The 19,780-nt window shown below is 37.1% G+C and overlaps 1 protein-coding gene across 1 annotated transcript in view; it reads right to left on the reverse strand.

Annotated features, from left to right (window-relative positions):
• The window catches only part of LOC136885635 (T-cell immunomodulatory protein), a 328,519-nt gene that overhangs the window by 39,067 nt on the left and 269,672 nt on the right, over positions 1-19,780 (reverse strand). The window contains exon 11 of the mRNA XM_068230710.1: positions 14,329-14,588. Within this exon, the coding sequence (XP_068086811.1) occupies positions 14,329-14,588 (260 nt within the window). The remainder of the gene's footprint in view (positions 1-14,328; positions 14,589-19,780) is intronic.

A 19,780-nucleotide genomic window follows, 5' to 3' on the forward strand; every position in this document is an offset into this window, starting at 1 on the left:
GAGGAATGCAACCTGTTTAAAACAACATTAGTGAGTTGTGCAGCAGAAGTATGTGGCCAAACAAGAGGAGGAAGAAAGAAGAAAGAGACTAGTTGGTGGAGTGAAAAAGTAAGAGAGGCTATTAAAGACCGAAATATGGCAAAGAAACATAAAGATGTTGAGAAGCAAATTCAAATGCAAGGTGTCTTACAATAAGATAACCAAAAAATAGCCAACCTCAAACAAATATATAGAGATAAGAATTATTAGTGAAGAGAATTGTAAAGGAAGAGAAGGATAAGAGTTCGGAGATGTTCACACAAAAACTACAGGAGGACTCAAAAGGGAATCAAAAGATGTTGTATGGAATACCGAAGAGTGGGAGATCAGACAAAGAGGATATTAAAGCAACTGAAACAGAGGATGGAATCCTAATCCGGAATATAGAAAACATCAGAGAAGAAATGGGAAACTATTTCAACAAGTTGTTAAATGGCAATGAAGAAGTGAAGCACGAAAACAATGAACCTATCAAATATGGAGAAGAAAGACCAATTACGTGGTCAGAAACAGAAAATGCCCTAAAACTTATGAAAGGAGGAAACTTACCAGGAGTAGATGGATTATATGCAGATATAATCATAGCGGCAGGCATACAAGGTCTTCAGTGGCTACATCAAACACTAAGAGTAATCTGGAGAGAAAATAAGATACCAGATGAATGGAAAAAAGGATTCATCACACCAGTATTCAAGAAAGGAAACAGAAGAAAGTGTACAAACTACAGAGGAATTACCCTGCTACCACACTGCCTAAAGATATTGGAAAAGATCATAGCAAAGAGATTAAGATCAAGGATAGAACATCAGTTTGAAGAAGAACAACACGGCTTCAGAGGCAACAGAGGAACAATAGACCTAATTTTTGCCGTTAGACAACTAATGGAAAAGTACTGGGAAAAAGGGAAAGATCTGATAGTAGTGTTCCTAGATATAGAAAAAGCCTATGACAGTGTTCCAAGAAACCAAATATGGGAGTGCCTGCACAAACTGATGATGATGATGCTTGTTGTTTAAAGGGGCCTAACATCGAGGTCATCGGCCCCTAATGGTACGAAATAAAAGAACAAAAATGTCAAATTCATCCACTGACCAAAAAAAATAATAATAATGTCATCATGAAGAATGAATGGATGGACATGAACCCAACAAAAAAAAAAAAAAAAAGGAAACAAACAACCAAAATACAGTGGATCAGACTCAAACAAAGATCATACATAGTTGATTACTGACCAAGGGACCACTCATAAAGCACGATGATGCTTGATGTCGAAAGAGGTGCAAAATCCATGTCTAAGGCCCCACAGAATGGTACATGTCGCGAGTAAAGTAGAACCATGGTATTGGCATGTTTGGGTACTAATCAAAAGTAGCGAAACTCACGGTGTTCCACACAAGACGGTACTACTCACAAGTATTGTACTTCGTACAGGCAACGCAGACCTATGGTGTTTCTCACACAATGGCGCCACTCATAGCCAACGCAAACCAATGAGTTTCCTCACCTAGATGTACTAGGCACGGATGCCGGTCCCACGGGCCCCGTGGTGTTCCTCACAGAGTGGATACTAATCAAAGGCAACGCAGACCCACGGTGTCGCTCATATAGTGGTACAACTCACAGGCTACGCCCAGACCCGCGGTGGTGCTCACATGGGTACGACACACGGGTACTGGAAACCCCCAGGCCAAGCTCATGACTACTACTAAACACAAACCCATTTCGTACCGAACATAGTGGTACAACTCGCAAGTACAGGCAACCCAGGGTGTTCCCCGCGTGATGGTACGAATCAAAAGTAGTTTCATGGTTCTAATTCAATCATCCCTTGGTCACCCCTTTTAGTTGCCTCTCACGACAGGCAGGGGATACCATGGTTGTATTATTCGTCAGCCTCCCCCACCCACAGGGGGTGTGTGTTTGGTCCGCGAGAGGTATTTTATTTCCCTCAAGTCTGCCGGCAAGCCGGTTAGGACCCCCCTATCCGCCACCTGGGACGCGCCACGTGGGAATATCACCTCTCCCCCTGCTACGCCTGCGTAGCAGGTTCGTGGCCTGCACAAACTAGGGGCTCCAAGTTCTCTAATTCGTAAGATCCAATTGCTATATGAAAACTGTGAAAGTAGTGTACAAATAGGGAATAGTAGATCTGAATGGTTCCAAACAAAGAAAGGTGTACAACAAGGCAGTGCAATGTCTCCACTACTTTTCCTTGCACTCATGGATGTAATTGTACCATGACGCTATCCCTAAAGTAGAAATATTAGTCAGATCGGTTTAAATACAATGGCCGGTGGTGGCAACAAACAGAGTAAATAAGCATGCAAGGGCATAGAAATCCAGATTAGCAGGATAGCACAATACATAGAATCATTGGTGACTGTTAAGATGGGACAACAGTAAAGAAAGAAAAAAAAAAACGGAACTACTACTTTTTCAGCAATCCAAATGTTCACACATAACTCAGCCAAGATAATAAAAGTATAATACAATACTGCAGAAAGAAGAGGAAATACGGATCTGTAAGCGTATTGAGAAGTGGTATTTGTCAAGTTAGCGATATCCAGTAGCAGAGAAGAAGTAAGAACATGCTTTCCGACGAAAAATACAACTGGGAGAAGAATAGAGCATTTTACGCCTATGCATCGCCGCACAGAGAAGCAAAAGAGCAAAATTAAAGATCAACTATAAAGTAGCCCATGGAAAGGAAATAAATCTACACTGCCGTTAGTCAATTACGAAACTAGTTGAGAAGATAATCATATAAAAGAAAATAGAAGCCAAATTAATTTATACAGGGCTAACATTTATTACCAATTGAAAGATTGCTATAGAGAAGATTTCTTTAAGATGTATTGTCAGATCCAACTCATCTATTGTCTTTTCATGAACGAGCCAAGAGTCATGGAGAAGTTCTAACTGCATGGGGGAAACGGATTACTCGGAGCCGCCCGACCTAACCTAGGATGGCCAAGGGCCTAGTCACTGCCAGTCGCGAGATTCGCTGGCAGTAATGATGCAGACTAGTCCATCCCAACACCGCTGAGGAAATGAGATAAGTTTCTTGTTATTTAAGATATTTATGTAGTTTAGTAGAGTTAATTATATTTTTTTGAAAGTGTGAAATAATCGATGTGCATGTTGTGAACTACGAAAGCAACTTCTTTGACATGCCTAGCTCTCACGATTAACATATGCGGTAGTCCATGTATAATGAAGTAAGAAGTGACCGTAGTATAAATGAAAGATTTGATACCGAAGGAGAGCATTACGTGTGTAGATCCCAAATCATAGCCTAGGTTAATATTGATGTCAGTAAAGAGTATCATAGAGGTTATATGTTGTATTAAAAAGAGCTGTTTGTGTAATAGTAACATTATCAGACAGGGTAAAGGTTATAAGCTATTAAGAAGAAATGGATCCTATGTTGTTATGAAGGGAAATGGAAGCAAATGATACGTCGAGGGAAATATTTTGCAACGTGGAGTTGTTATTAAGAAGAAATATGATACGAAGTGCAATATCTATGACTTACTTGACTTAATTCCTCTCGTTCCCACTGGAACATAGGGCATCCGTGAAACGTCTCCATTGTGGTTGTCGACTTGCCAATGCTTCAACTTCCTTCCAAGTCTTCCCTGCTTCAAGAGCCTCCTCCTCTGCAGACCTCTTCCAGGTCTTCCTAGGACAACCTCTCATCTGTGCTCCTTGCGGATTCCACTCCAATGCTGTGCATTCAATAGATCCCGCTGGCTTTCTCAAAGTATGACCTATCCATTTCTATTTCCTCCTGTTGATTTCCACTGCGACTGAAACTTGGTTTGTTGTTCTCCATAGCTCGTCATTGGATATAATTTCAGGCCATCTGATGTTTATGATGCGCCATAAGCAACGGTTTATAAATATCTGCAAGAGATTAGTGACAGTTCGTTGTAACCTTCCAAGTTTCACAAGCATGCAGAAGGACTGATTTAACATTTGTATTGAAAATTCTTATTTTCGTTTTCCTTGAAATGTTGTTATTCTTCCATACTGTATACAGCTGCATGAAGGCTCCATTTGCTTTCCTTATTCTGGCTCTCACATTCTCTTCCGCTCCTCCTTCTCTCGTCACTACACTTCCCAAGTAAGTAAATGTTTTAATCTCTTCAATCTCTTCTCCTGCTACAAACAATCTTTCATCAATTTTAGCATTTACTCTCATTTTCTATTATATTTATATTGAGTCCTGCAGCCTCTGCTTCCGTCTGTAATCCTTCTAACTTGTGTTTCATATCACTAATTCTTGAAGACAAAAGACAAATATCATCTGCAAATTCTAAATCTTCCAGTCTTTCCCCAATTCCCCATTGTATTTCTCTTTTCCTTCCACCCAACATATTTCTCGTAACATTATTGAGCACCACTAAAAAGATTGTTGGTGAAAGAACGCATCCCTGGCGAACTCTACTTGTGACATTCACATAATCTGAGAGTTTTCCCTCATGTACTACTTTACATCTATACCCTTCATACACTGCCTTCATGAGATTCAAGATCTTATCCGGTACTCCATATTTCACCAAGGTCTTCCACATTATGGTCCTATTTACTGAATCAAATGCTCATTTGAAGTCTATGAATGTCAAGTACAATGTGGCCTGCCATTCATTACTTTGCTCTAGAATTATTCTTAGCGTATTTATTAGATCAACGCAGCTGCGTTGTCTACGGAAACCAGCATGTTCTTTTCGAAGACGCTGCTCAATTGAGTCCTTTACTCTGTTCAGAATTATTCTAGAGAGAATTTTACTTGGTATGCTCAGTAGTGTTATTCCTTTCCAATTCTTACACAATGTGGTGCAGCTTTTTTGGGAAGTTTCACTATCAAGCCCTCTTTCCAATCAGCTGGAATTTTCCTTTCTTTCCATATTTTCCCCAGTAATGGTAGCAGCAAATTAATGGTGGCCCCTTCATCCACTTTTAGTATTTCTGGATCTATATTATCTATACCTGCTGTACCATTCTTTAATTGTTTCAATGCTAACCTAACTTCATGCCTTGTTGGGAGATCTAGCTTTATTCTTGAGTCTTCACTATCTAAGCCTTCATTTACTTCTTCTTGCATTTCCTGCTCATTTCCATCATCTTTGTTTGAAATTTCTGAAAAATACTCTTGCCATCTTCTCAATTGTTCTTCTTGTGATAACAGCACATTTCCTTTCTTATCCCTCACTGGTTTACTCTTCCTATAACCTCCTCTTGACAACTTCCTTGTAATAGTATAGAGTTGTTTCATATCACTCTTCTTCTCAACTTCCTCTGCAATTTGTGCCTGCTGGTCAATCCATCTTCTTTTATCGCTTCTCACACTCCTTTTAATCATTTTGTCAATTTCCTAATATTTCCTTTGGGCTTCTAACTTCTGCTGTCTTGTTCTGCTTTGGTTTACTATAGCTTTTGCCTCTTTTCATTTTTCAATTAAGTCCCATGTTTCTTCAGACATCCAGTCTTTCTGTTGATAGCTCCTATAACCAATTAATTTTTCACACGTTTGTATATAAGTGTTCTTAACATTTTCCCAAGTTCTTTCCACACTCAAATCTCCCTCTTTTTCGATATTTGAAAGCACTCCAAACCGATTTTTCAATTCCAGACTAAATTCTTTCCTCCTCTTTTTACTGTTTAACCTTTGTATGTTGAACCTCTTTTATCTTGTTGCAAACTTCTTCGATGCAGCCTTTATTTTCAATTTAAACTCAGCTACTACTAGATGATCACTACCAACATCAGCTCCTCTTCTATTCCTCACATCTGTCAAAGATCTTCTAAATTTCTTGCTAATAGCTACAGGGTTGATCTGATTTTCTATTTCATGACCTGGCAGTACCCATGTAATCTTATGACACCTTTTGTGAGGAAAGATTGTCCCTCCAATCACCATTTCGTGACTGACACACAAATTTACAAATCTCTCTCCATTATCATTCATTTCATCTAATCCATGTTTCCCTATCACATGCTCTAGTCCCTCATTATTTGATCCAATCTTTGCATTCATATCACCCATAATAATAGCAATATCTCTTTTATTTATATTCTTCGTAGTTTCAATCAACAGATGATAAAATTGATCCTTCATGTCGGCATCAGATAGTTCTGTTGGTTCATAACAAACTACTATTGTTACATTTTGAATTTTATCTTGAAATCTAGCTGTCATCATTCTGTCTGAGATGGGACTCCATTCAATTAAATTGTTCTTGGACGTCCTATTTAGCAATATACCCACTCCATTTTTCTGTTCAGCATCCTCCCCAGACTGTCCAGAATAAATAAATGTATCCCCATTCTGCGTCATGATCTCTCCAAAATCGCACCACCTCACTTCACTTAAACCAAGAATTTCCAAGCCATAATTTTGCATCTCTCTCTCAACCTGCTTTAGTTTAACTTCTTCTGTCAAAGTTCTAACATCCCAACAACCAATTCTCATTTTCTGTTTTGGGCCAAAGTTCATCATCGATGTATCCATCTGGTTTCGTTTCACTTCAGTTTCTTTAATAAGTGGATTTAAGATGTGCGAGTTATTAGCCCACAGCACCTGAGCTTGGTGGTGGGGCTGGCACCTGAGCATCCAAGCCTGCCGTTTTCTGTAGGGGTTGTCTCCCTTAGCCTTTGAAGATCCCTCTTCACCACAAGGCAGTGGTTTCCCCCATTTCTTCAACCCCAAGGGAAAAGGGTTGCCTCGTCTGCCAGACTTGCTGTTCCAAAGGTCTCCTTCTCCGCCGCATCTGCCACTGAGGACATCACCAGAGCCCCGTTAGCTGTCACTTTTCAGGGTTCCTGAAGGGCCTTCACAGCTACCGTAGCAGTCCTGGGGCACACACAGTCCCCGCTGTACATCACCCCTACAGGCAATCCCCTACTTCATGCCGTTGCCCACCTCCCACGACGTGGACGAAGGGTTGGACTTATGGGAGGTGCAATATTTATAAGGTAGAAGAACTGAATGAAGTGAAATATGGAATGTGAAGTACATCAAGAGGTATATGTCATCATAATTAAGAAGAAATGGAATATGTTAAGTAGTAATACAGGTCAAATAGGATCATACTTACCCAAGAAGATATAAGAAAGGTTATTGTCTTGGAGAATAGGGATCCATCACAATTCCACCATACTCAAGCTGAAATATGAGTTAATATATTGGAGTGTAGTCACCTGGTAACCTCAATACTGTAAATAAATGATGTTATACTAGGTTATGATGATGTTTAATGACCATTGTACGGAGCTGTAAACTTCACGATGAACCAAATCAGGGTCGAGAGCTATGAAATGACTTAAGCTAGTGGCATACAAGAGAGAATATGAGATGTTGTAATGTACTATACTGTATCTTAGGTTATTGAAAGTTTTAATGCATCTTAATGGCACACAGGCAGTAAACAAGTTAGATGTGACACATTTGAGTTTGTTAATGTTATGCATATATTGAAAGTATGAAATGTAGATGTAATATTGAAATTAAATATAGATTTAGAGCAGCGTAATTTGAGCTGCAAATTACGAGAAACTTATCCCATTTTCCGAAGCATAAATAATAAAGTCCATGATGAGATTCCGATTCAGATCAAATTGATAATTAAGAATTAATGTTTGTTGAAACCCAGCTCAAGAAGATTGTATACTTAAAGTTTAGATCATTTATAAGGCACTTCTGTTGGAACATGTATGACTCGAAGTCACTGTAAATATCATAAGAAATATTTCTGTCTTCAAGTAAGAAATGTATTTAAAAGGGTAGGCTATCCTGAGGCATTACTTATGAGATATAAGAAAAGTAAAGGGTTTAATTTGAATAACCATACACTGAAGATGACAGTAAGAAGACTTTTCGTTGTTGTATTAATATAGGGTCAGCTGATCAGCATTACGTAATTGTAGGATAAGCATTTGGAAATATCATTATTTTTCTCTTCTGGATTAATTGTTTACTCATTTCTATAGATATTTATTTGTTAATTAATATTAGTTTAAGAAAATCTCACTTGATGATTTATTTGTAAGTGTCATAGTAGAATAAGGTATTGTAGCCAAGATTTTCAATGACTAAATGCCATCACTGATGAGACGGATGGAGACGTCCATCGAGGAGGTAATAAAAAAGGTAATGAACAAAGCACTAGGTTGAAAATGAGTAACCGTGTTAACGCATCAAAGTCCTCTTCAGAGCCCATGATAAAAATTAAACTACATCGTAACTGCAAGAAACCCTAGGAAGCTGGCTATGGAATTCTTTTACGTTGACCTACCTGGACGCAGGAAGGGCGTATAATCATTAAAAAAATTAAAGCTGCAGAACCTGGAGATTTGAATGCATTAGTGTTTGCAGATGATGTTGTCATTTGGGGAGAAACAGAGCAAGAAGTCCAAAGGAAATTAGATTCCTGGGTCAACAAATTTAAGGAATATAAGTTAACTGTGAGTAAGAAGAAAACAGTAGCAATGAAACTGAGTAGAACACCCGGCGAATGTGACCTCAAACTTCATGGAGAGAGAATTGAATGTGTAGAAAGCTTCAGCTATCTTGGAAGTATTGTATCGAACCAGGGGAGTGCTAAATTGGAAATCCAGAACAGAGTGAAAAAAGGTTAAGTTCTTCTATCAAGTATAATATCTAGTGTGGGACAAAGCAGTTCCCGTGAAAGCCAAACAAACAATGTTCAAATCTTACCTCCTACCAATCATGACATATGGGTTGGAGACCTGTGTGTTATTGAAAAGAGACATCAGCAAACTGCAAGCATGTGAAATGAAATTTTTATGATCAGCTATGCAAAAAAACAAGAAGAGACAGAATCAGAAATAAGTGCATTAGAAATGACATGCAAGTGACCTGTACGATGTAAGAAAGACTACGCATCGCACGGCTGAAATGGTTTGGACATGTGCAAAGGATGGAAGAGACTGGAACTCCCAGACAATGCTTGGAAATGGCAGTACCTGGAAGGAGACTTGTTGGACATCCCAGAAGAAGGTGGCTGGACCAAATAAATGCAGACCTTATCGAGAAAGGAACAATACTGCAGAATGTGAAAGGAGAGGAACTCTATAATGACAGGAACCGATGGAGGCAGATTGTCCACAAAAGTCCTACCCAGCCCTCTGGAAGGATACCCAGATGATGATGATATGTGATATGTAGTGTAGATGGAAGGGATTAGTTGTGATTTAGGTTTGTTAGTATTTAGTGAGTACCATGATAAGATCAGGATAGTTTGTTGTACATATTTTATGATGCCATTGATGATTTCACGGCCCGTACTTATAGACATGATATAGGCTTTTGGGCTTATGCCGTGTCAAGAAAATAAGGTGAAATTCTTTACGTTTCGCAGAGAACTGTGCTCTGTCTCTCGACTGTAGAGATTTTCTTCTGATGGAACGTAAAGAATTTCACCTTATTTTCTTGACACAGCATGAGCCCTAAAGTCCATATTTTATATCAGAGTTAGTGTTTGAAATTTTGGTTAATTACGAGGTCGGGTCGATCTTTGTTTGTTCTTCATGGGTCGTCGCATTTTATTAAAAGTTATAGTGAGTGCGGTTGGACTCATAGGTATTTCACAATGAAATTAGCTAGTTTGTAGATGACCACAGGGGATAGTTTGATGTAAACAATATTATAATGTTTTAGGGTAAGAATGTAGCGATGTAGAAATATATTATTTTGCCTATTCGGTGGAGAGATCACTAGTTAAGTTATTTATTCAAGTCAGATAGTCAGTTCAGTCTGTGATGACAGTGTTTAGTTTATTTTCAGTGATTGTCATTATTCAAGTCAGATAGTTAGTTCAGCACGTGATGACAGTGTTTTTAGTTTATTTTTGGTGATCGTCATTATTCACGTCAAATAGTCAGTTCAGTCTGCATAACAGTCTGCGATTACAGCGTTTAGTTTATTTTCACTGATTATCATTATTCATGTTAGATATTCAGTTTAGTCTGCGATGACAGTGTTGAGTCTATTTTTCAGAGATGATCACTAGTTTACAAAGTCAGTTTAGTCTACAACGATAGTGCTCTAGCTGTTTTTTATTGGTGATCTTTATTAATCTTGTTCAGTCTGCAATGGCAGTGCTCTAGCTAAAAAAATTATTGGTGATCTGTACAATTTCTGTTCAGTCTGCAATAATAGTGTGCATTTTTTTTTTTCATGAATGTTGATCATTGAAGTTAAGTATTCAAGATATAATTTTTGTTTATGAGGGTATAGTTCACAGTTATCAAAAACTACAAAACCTTCAGAAAGCAGCTCCAAAAATATGAACCCCCGACCCTACTGATGAAGGATGAAGATGGTAAGCTGGCCCATAACAATAAAGACAATGCAGAAATTCTGGCTAAATATTTCAATAAGCTTTTAAATTGTGAGGAACCTACAGAACTCCTTCATTTGGACACTAACACCCCGATAAAAACACCACCAGAGAACATCAATCCCCCCACAACAAAGGAAGTCTACCAAGCTCTGAATAAATTAAAAAACTACAAAGCGCCAGGAGAAGATCAGACCTTTGCGGAAATCTGGAAATATGCAGGAACATCAGCAAAAGTTGCCCTCCATCAACAACTTGTCTCTATCTGGATTAAAGAAGAACTACCAGAACACTGGACAACAGCCCTCATTCATCCACTGCACAATAGAGGAGACAAAACCGACCCTAATAACTACAGGGGAATCTCGCTCCTAGACATAACATTCACAATATTTTCAATAATCATCCTTAATAGGATAGGTTTACAACTTGAGAAAGAACTAGGAGAATATCAAGGAGGTTTCAGACCCTGGAGGAGCTGTCCTGATCAGATCATGAGTCTTAAGTTGATAATGTACTATAACAGGAGAAGAAACAGAGATATGGTGATAACATTTGTAGATTTCAAGAAAGCTTATGATTTCATCCATAGAGAATCTCTGTTTAAAATTTTAAGACACCTTGGATTACACCCCAAATTAATAAACATGATAAAATTGACTCTCACCAACACAAAATCAAAAGTGAAGTTTAAGGGTGAAACATCAGAGACATTTGAAATTAAAACTGGACTACGGCAGGGAGATGGTCTCTCACCACTATTATTTAACTGTGCTCTAGAAAATGGTAATGAGGGAATGGTTTAGGAAATGTCCCCCCCAAAATAAAGATTGGCCAAAAAACCAAAACAAATTGCCTGGATTTGCTGACGATTTAGCATTACTAGCAGTGGACATAAAAGAAGCAAAAACCCAGATATCAGAACTTCAAAACTTTGCAAATAAAATTAGCCTCAAATATCATTTGAAAAAACAGAAATTATGCCCCAAAAACCAACACAGCTAAAAGAAGTCTCCATAAATGGTAATAAAATCAAAATAGTAACTCAATTTAAATATCTTGGAGAAGTAATAACACATAACCTAAATGAAAAAATCTCAATCCAAATAAGAACAAATAGATTAGCTAAAGCACAAAAATTAACATAGGGTATCTACAAAAAGAAATGTCTATCAAATAAATACAAAAATAACATACTACAACAGAGTTATAAAACCGGAAGCTACATATGCAGCAGAAACACTCTTTTACCTGAATAAACAATCAAAGACTGACAGACTTCAGAAAATTGAAAGGAGGACTGGAAGAACCTGCATCAACAAAAAATACCAGAAAGATGGACAGTGGTAGTTAATACCTAACAAAGTCGTGTACAAAGAGCTAGAATCCATTACAGATACTATGCGTAAGAGGAGACTGGGAGTTTTTGGACATATTATGAGGATGCAGGATTCCAGAATTCTGAAACAACTAGTACAACACAATCTCGTCTCAAAAGATACCACAACAGGATGTAAATGGATCAGAGAAGTAAGAGAGGATCTGAAGGAAATAGTCCTTACAACAGAAGACACCACAAATAAGATAAAATTGAATACAAAACTCAAGTATACAAACCTCTGCTTTACCCTTACACAAAATAAACCAACAACATGCATATTTTCAACTGAGGAAAGGGCACGAAGATCGGAGTGTCTGAAGAAGTACTGGGAGGACCACAAAGCCCGAACAATCCCTTCAAAGAGACCTGAACGATGGACTGGCTTTTAAGTGATCCTATGTGGTCATAAAAGAAGAAGAAGAAGAAGTACTTTTCTCCAAGGGCCATGAAGATGGTGTTTACCAAACTGTCAATAATAATTTTTTCTTATGTAAGTGCGATGCAATATGTTAGTTTCTTACCATAGTGATGGTAATGATTATTGAAATCAAACATCAGTTTTATATGAGGATGAAGAGCGTTTGTTTAAAATCCATTTCACGTTAGTTGCTATTGTTAGTGTAGTGATGTTTTATTATGACACCGGTCATCAACATTACATTCTTTATTTTCTTTTGTTGACACTGTTCATAAATGGTTGGATTAAATAAACTGAATTAAATTCAAGTAGATTATAAGATTAATTAAGATTAAGGTAAACAAATCCAGGAAAAATGCAGAGAGCAACAGACTCTTTTAAACCCATGTTCTATGACCTGGAAATCAAATATATCTAAATAACTCTAAAACTACATAATAGATGGTAAAAATCAATATCCCAAACAGGAATTCTATAAAAATTCACTACACACATGCCGCACATCATGCCGCAATGAGAGATTAACTTCATGGACACCGCAATGAATTGCGAATTTATACCAGCCACAAATTAAATTAGTGGGACATAAAGCAAATGATATTAGATTAGAATTATTAGTTATTAAATAAACTTCTAAGCGTAATTCTCGAATAGCTTATTGACGCTCATGTCCAAGGGTTGCAGCATGCAAATGAGGCCTCCTTGCAGCATGCAAGTTCATTCCTTTGATACGATTCTTCACAGAATCTTCAAGATGGCTATGGAAGCAATCTAAAATGAGAAGTCCTCATTTCTTTAACACTGCTCCAGGGTAGAGATTCCAAACAACTTCTAGCCAGTCACACGAGTTTCGCGTCCATCTACCCCTTATCCTGTACGCGAACATGTAAACCTCTTGGTAGATTTCACTTCAGTGAGTTTTTCTCTTGAAAATGACATATGATGGGGGGGTTTCATCTGCTCAAGTAGCTAATATAACGTAACATAATTTAACAAACATAATTTTTCTGCCCCAGCTGATTTTACTAGTACGCTAGATTCACCAACTTCATTTACACTTTTATTTTGCAGCATTTCACAGAAGATAGGAGTTTCATCTGCGTTTCCAATTGAGACAGCATGTACCCCAAAACTTTGTCAGTATAGTGTGCTGGTAGTCACACAAAAAAGTTGTCCACCTCAAACTGAATCCCCTTCTTCTCATTAATTGGACCACCTACCCACAACTGGCTTTAAAGTCACTTACATTTACCAGTGCTGCAAACTGTTTTCCCACCTTGCAAACTTTCATTTGTATAATTTCACACGTCACTACACTGCACTCTCTTTTCTTCTCCTTCATCCAGTGCAGCATGGCCACGAAAAGATTGAGTTCCTTTTCTTGTGGCTTTTAAATTTATCTCTTTGATTTCTCCAGTAATGAACCATATTCAGTTCTACTAAAAATCTCGGCTTGTGGTCCATACACCATTTTTCTTTTGGTAAATTCCAGAATGTGTAACTTAAACTCCAAAGCGAAACTCTTTTGTGAATCCATTTTACTAGTAACACTGACAAATAGAGTAAAATAAAGAAACACTCACTCAAATAAAGATGCTGCTGTTCTGACCACAGGACTTGCTTTACTAGGAAAAATAAAGCAGGTAACAGGCAGAAAGGTAGAAGCTCCTACTGTGTGAAGGTTTAATACCCAGCTCCTCCCTGCTAATGGCATTCATTAAGAAACACTTGAACACAGGGAAATTTGTCCTTGGTCAGTAATACTGAATAATGAAGAAATTTCTTCTTGGAGTTACAGCCTATGTGATAAGTACAGTTACAGGTCTAACATTCGCACATATATTTATTTTTCTAAAATTTGTCCCTAAAACTTGCAGGGTCTTACTATCGAGGGGGACTTATTTTCGAGTAAATACAGTAATTTGTTTCTATTAAATGAGGGTGTCATAATAGTTAATGTTTCTATTCTCCTTTATGTGCACTAATTTATCCACTGTATAATTTACATTTTTAGAAATGATAGTCTTGCTCTTAATTATATTCTAGCATGTCGACTGAGAATAACATTTCTGCTGAATTCTACATAGACCTAAACAACAAGATTAATTGTAAAAGCAAAAAGGATATCTTCTTGGCAGAGAGAACAGAGTTCTCTTGAAGGCATCTCAGGTGGCAAAGGCAGGTCCAATTTACTTCGGGCAGTTTCTTTCAAAGTATCCCAACATAAATTTTCTAACTGTAGCCAGCACTGAATCCAAGCACGCATGAGAAACAATGTTAACAACTGATCTGAGCTGAGACACTGAGGTATCTTGAGTAGCTTAGAAATGCACCAACAGGCATGTCTACAGAATAGCAACTGCTCCAACTGGTGAATGTGTTTTCCCTGTAGAACAGAAATAAAAATAATGGAAATTTTATACACAAGTTTTTAGTAGGTGCTGTATATAACATTTTACATTCAAAAAATGTTCTACAAGCTGTAGAGAAAAGTCAAATGATATATGGAGCTGAAATATGGGGGTGGGAAAAAGAGTGTGAGATACTGAATCTGATAGTAAGTTCAGTAAAATGATAATGGGGTTACTAAATTGTATGGCAAATTGTGGAGTAAGATTAATATGTGAAGAAAGAATTCAAGTTGATATTCTTAAATGAACTGTGAAATAATGGTTAAGATTGAAAAGAATATAGGGTGGCCAGCTTCTGCAAATGGCATATCAACATCAGAGAGATAATACTCAGGGGAGTACTGGTTAACTAGAGTAAAAAATATACTAGAGAAGCTGGGATTTGGAAATTATTGGGTGAAGGACTCCGAGAGGGTTGAGGTATTGCTGAGTAAACATATTATTACCGGTATATGGCTTAGGGATATTTAAAGACAGTGGTTGATGTCCGAATGCAGGAGCAGAGCAACCCTCTCAGAACTCAACAGGATAAGACACAATATGAAAATAACTATTTTGAATGTAAATAGAAGAGAAACACAAGATTATGTGGTGGATGATGGGAATTTATAAAAATAAAGGATGGATTAGGGTAAAGGATACAATAAGATGTCTTCTCTGTGGTGAAAATAGGGAAACAGTTTACTCACTCAGATCTTGTAAAGAAACCCTAACGATTAGAAGACATTTATGAATTGCAATGAATGACATGCGTGAAGTCAGGATGAGGATGTATCAGAATGATAAGCAAAGAATGGACCAAGCCTAATAATCTTAGTAAGTTATTAGCAATAATTAGAAATATATACACAAGAAAATTGCAAGATCTTGAAATACATGCAGGGCAGACTAAGGCTAGATAGCTAAGTTTGGGCCGTAAACCTGTTATTACAAGAGAGAACGGTTTAATAGTGGTAATTAGAATATTGATTATTAATTATTAGTATTATTATTACTGTTGTAATGTTATTATTGTTCCTTAATATAATTAATTGTTAAATTGCATGTGAATTTTTTTTTAGGTTCTAATAGATGGAATGTTTCTTCCTCAGGTGCTGGAGTTCTGTAGCTGTAGGCTGAGAGCATTCATTGATTCATTCATTTATCATTCAATAATGAATGATCTCTCCCCAGTTGGTAGTTATCAATGATTGGGAGAGGAGTCTTTTAATCATTCATGCATGCATGAATTCAATTCATTCATTCATTCATAATGTCTGCTGTAATTGAAGGATAACTCTGTACAGACGTGTGACATAACATTTTAGTAAGAGCTCACAATCCTAGAGCAAAAGTTTAAGTGAGGAAAGAAGGGGAAAACTGCATTCACGAACTCTCACCACATCTGGATACATATACCATGTTATATATAAAAATATAGGAATACAAAAAGAAGTACACAATAAGATAAACAGAATGTAATGTTATATGTTTGTATTCTGCTATCTTTCCATACATGACTTGATTTGTCACTTGTTTGATTCTTCCCATTAATTATAATGACAGATCAGTATACGAAGGAGAAGAAGCAACAAAAAGAAAAGCCAGAACAAACAAGAAGATATTTTTTTACAAGTTGCTTTATGTCGCACCAGCACGAAAAGGTCTTATGGCGACGATGGGACAGGAAAGGGCTAGGAATGCAAAGGAAGCGGGCATGGCCTTAATTAAGGTAAAGGTGTGAAAATGGGAAACCATGGAAAACCATCTTCAGGACTGCCGACAGTGGGGTTCAAACCCACTATCAGCCAAATGCTGGATACTAGCCACACTTAAGCAACTGCAGCTATCGAGCTCAGTACGAACAAGAAGGCGAAATGCCACATCTTCATAAACTGCCATCAATATATACACTGACTCTCTTTACATCAACCTCGAGTTTTCTAAATCCACATGTTCAGAGACCACAACAAGCTGTTCTTTGCTCCTCCTCAGCTTCAATGGGGAATTACACATCCATACACATTCTTGAGAGAGTATTTTAGTCTGGAAGCAACAAATGTAAAATAAGAAAGAAAACACAAGGAAATGCAAGAAAAAGGGAGAGACAGAAAGATAAAGGGTCAAGGAATATAGGATGAACAAAAAGGGTAGAAACAATAACCAATGGGTAATTATCATCAGTAAAGCCCAGATGTTGATGACACAAAAAATAATGAAAATGCCCTTATCCTAAAAAGGGACCTAAAATATAAGAAAATGCTCTATAAATAAATGATCTCCTATAATGACTAATTTTTAAAAAATCTTCAGAAAATAATATCTTTGGCACAAACTTAAAATGCACACAATATAGACCACTAATAATGAATTACATGTTCTTTCAATTCACCTTAGTCTGAGTTACAAATATAAAATGCCTACAGACATCATTCTCGGTTGTTGATCATGAAGAATCTATGGTTATCTGCCATCAAGTTCTTATACCTTGAAAAGCTGCGTTCTTTGTCAGCTAATGTGATAAGAGCATACTTGAAGTGGGGAAGATCATTGACAGTTAAATTCTCCTTAATCCCATCCATGTAGTAGTTTTACCCCAGAGTACATAGTTTTATACCTAGAAATGTTGTCCAGTACTCTCTTCAGTTTACACACAACAGCTGTAGCAATTGTGCCGTTAGTGTTATAACACCATTCTCCAGCCATTTAATTAATGAAATGTAATCTACCACTGCCTCCCACTTTTTTCTGTGATTTGATAGTTGTCAACAACAATGCAAAGTTTGACTTAATAAATGACAAACTGCCCTCCGTGTTTATTCAGAAAGCATATCTTGAGTAATTTGTACTGAAGCAGCTTCTTCAACACAAAAACTCTGTTCGATTTGTTTCACTATAAGGAATTTTTTCCAATAATATTACTGCGCATTTAAACATTTAACCATGGGCCCCAGCGTGTAGTGGTATGTTGGTGGTAACCTTCTGCTCTGAAACGTGTAACTTGTGAAGGTGCTTCTAGGAAAACACTCTTAACATTCACCACAAGCCTGTTTACATTAGGATAATAATCATGGGAGACTACTGGCAAAAATTAGTGCAATCGGACTTGACAAAAGAGTGACTGAATGGGTGGCTCTATTTCTAGAAAATAGAACTCAGAGAATTAGAGTAGGTGAAGTTTTATCTGTCCCTGTAATAATTAAGAGGGAAATTCCTCAAGGCAGTATTATTGGACCTTTTCTTATATGTATCAATGATATGTGTAAAGGAGTGGAATCAGAGATAAGGCTTTTTGCAGATGATGTTATTCTATACAGAGTAATAAATAAGTCACAAGATTGTGAGCAACTGCAAAATGACCTTGATAATGTTGTGAGATGGACAGTAGGCAAAGGTATGACGATAAACGGGGATAAAAGTCAGGTTGTGAGTTTCACAAATAGGAAAAGTCCTCTCAGTTTTAATTACTGTGTTGATGGGGTGAAAGTTCCCTTTGGGGATCATTGTAAATACCCAGGTATAAACATAAGGAAAGATCTTCATTGGGGTAATCACATAAATATGATTGTAAATAAAGGGTACAGATCTCTGCACATGGTTATGAGGGTATTTAGGGGTTGTGGTAAGGATGTAAAGGAGAGAGCATATTTGTCTCTGGTGAGACCCCAACTAGAGTATGGTTCCAGCGTATGGGACCCTCACGAGGATTACTTGATTCAGGAACTGGAAAAAATCCAAAGAAAAGCAGCTCGATTTGTTCTGGGCAATTTCCAACAAAAGAGTAACATTACAAAAATGTTGCAAAGTTTGGGCTGGAAAGACTTGGGAGAAAGGAGACGAGCTGCTCGACTAAGTGGTATGATGCAAGAGGCTATCCTCATTTTTCCTTATTGAAAGTCTATTAAAAAAGAAACAATAAAACTTTTGTATCCACCTATTCAATACATTAAAAGCAATTATGAAATTAGGATCTCATCCTTATTTTATTGCTTAAATATTAAAACATAGGACATGTTTAGTTCATATTTTGAACATCTTCAGCTATAAATATTCTTACAAGGTTAAATGATAACATTGTTTTAGAACTTACACTTATGGTTTGCCATTGACAAACTTATCCATTATAAGCTTTGAAATATCTCTAAATATTAAAAGTTTGTATATTATGTTGTCTTATTGAAAATAATAATTAAGTTTCAACCTATAAAACCTTATTCTAATATTTAAAATACAATGTCAATACATTTACAAACTGCTGAATTGCTTTTCAAATTATTCGTTGTATACACATTTAAACATTTTGTTACTACTGGTGTAACTTTTCACATATTATACTGTATGCAGTTGGAATCTTAACACATTCTCAAAACAGCTGAGGTTAGGTTTAAATATTATACTATTTGTCCATAAAAGTGACAAAACTGATGTGGACTGTTGATTGTAGGTTATGAATTTTGTCCTACATTGAATATTTAACTTCAAAATTTGTCGAATTCATAAATTGCTTGTAGTCTTGACCAGTGTAGGGCAATCGTACAGACATAAGCAGGGACTCTGTCAATTGGTGATAAACAAGCTTTGGTGACATTCAAATGGTAATTTCAACAAAGTTTACGTAAGAAAGTCTGTTGACATATCCTTTCTCCCCCTGCCTGCATTTACTCTAGTGCACTCAGCTATTTGACTGCTGCTTGTCATTCTACTTGGTATGTTCCGAGCTGTCAGTGGAGAGATGGCATGGGAGGACATCAGTAGATGAATTTGAGTGGTGTCTTTAAAAGTAGAAAAGGTCACAATATGAAACTGGGGCAAATATTTGTTTATAGGAAGGGGAGTTAGGGATTGGAATAACTTACCAAGGGAGATGTTCAATAAATTCCCAATTTCTTTGCAATCATTTAAGAAAAGGCTAGAAAAACAACAGATAGGGAATCTGCCACTTGGGTGACTGCCCTAAATGCAGATCAGTAGCTCACACTTCTTCACGAACTCTATGTGGAATAGTGATGGTATATTCTATTCATTTTACTGAATCGATTCATTTGATTCTGTTCACATTACTGAATTGATAGAGTGATCTGATACCTGGGACATTAGAGCCACCATTCCTATTATATCTGTGTGTACTGCTAGGCAGCAGCAACAACATTCAGTGTTCACTGTTGCTATGGTATTCATTCTATGAACT

This window comes from Anabrus simplex, chromosome 1 (genome assembly GCF_040414725.1).
Source record: "Anabrus simplex isolate iqAnaSimp1 chromosome 1, ASM4041472v1, whole genome shotgun sequence".
In the NCBI taxonomy this organism is placed as follows: domain Eukaryota; kingdom Metazoa; phylum Arthropoda; class Insecta; order Orthoptera; family Tettigoniidae; genus Anabrus; species Anabrus simplex.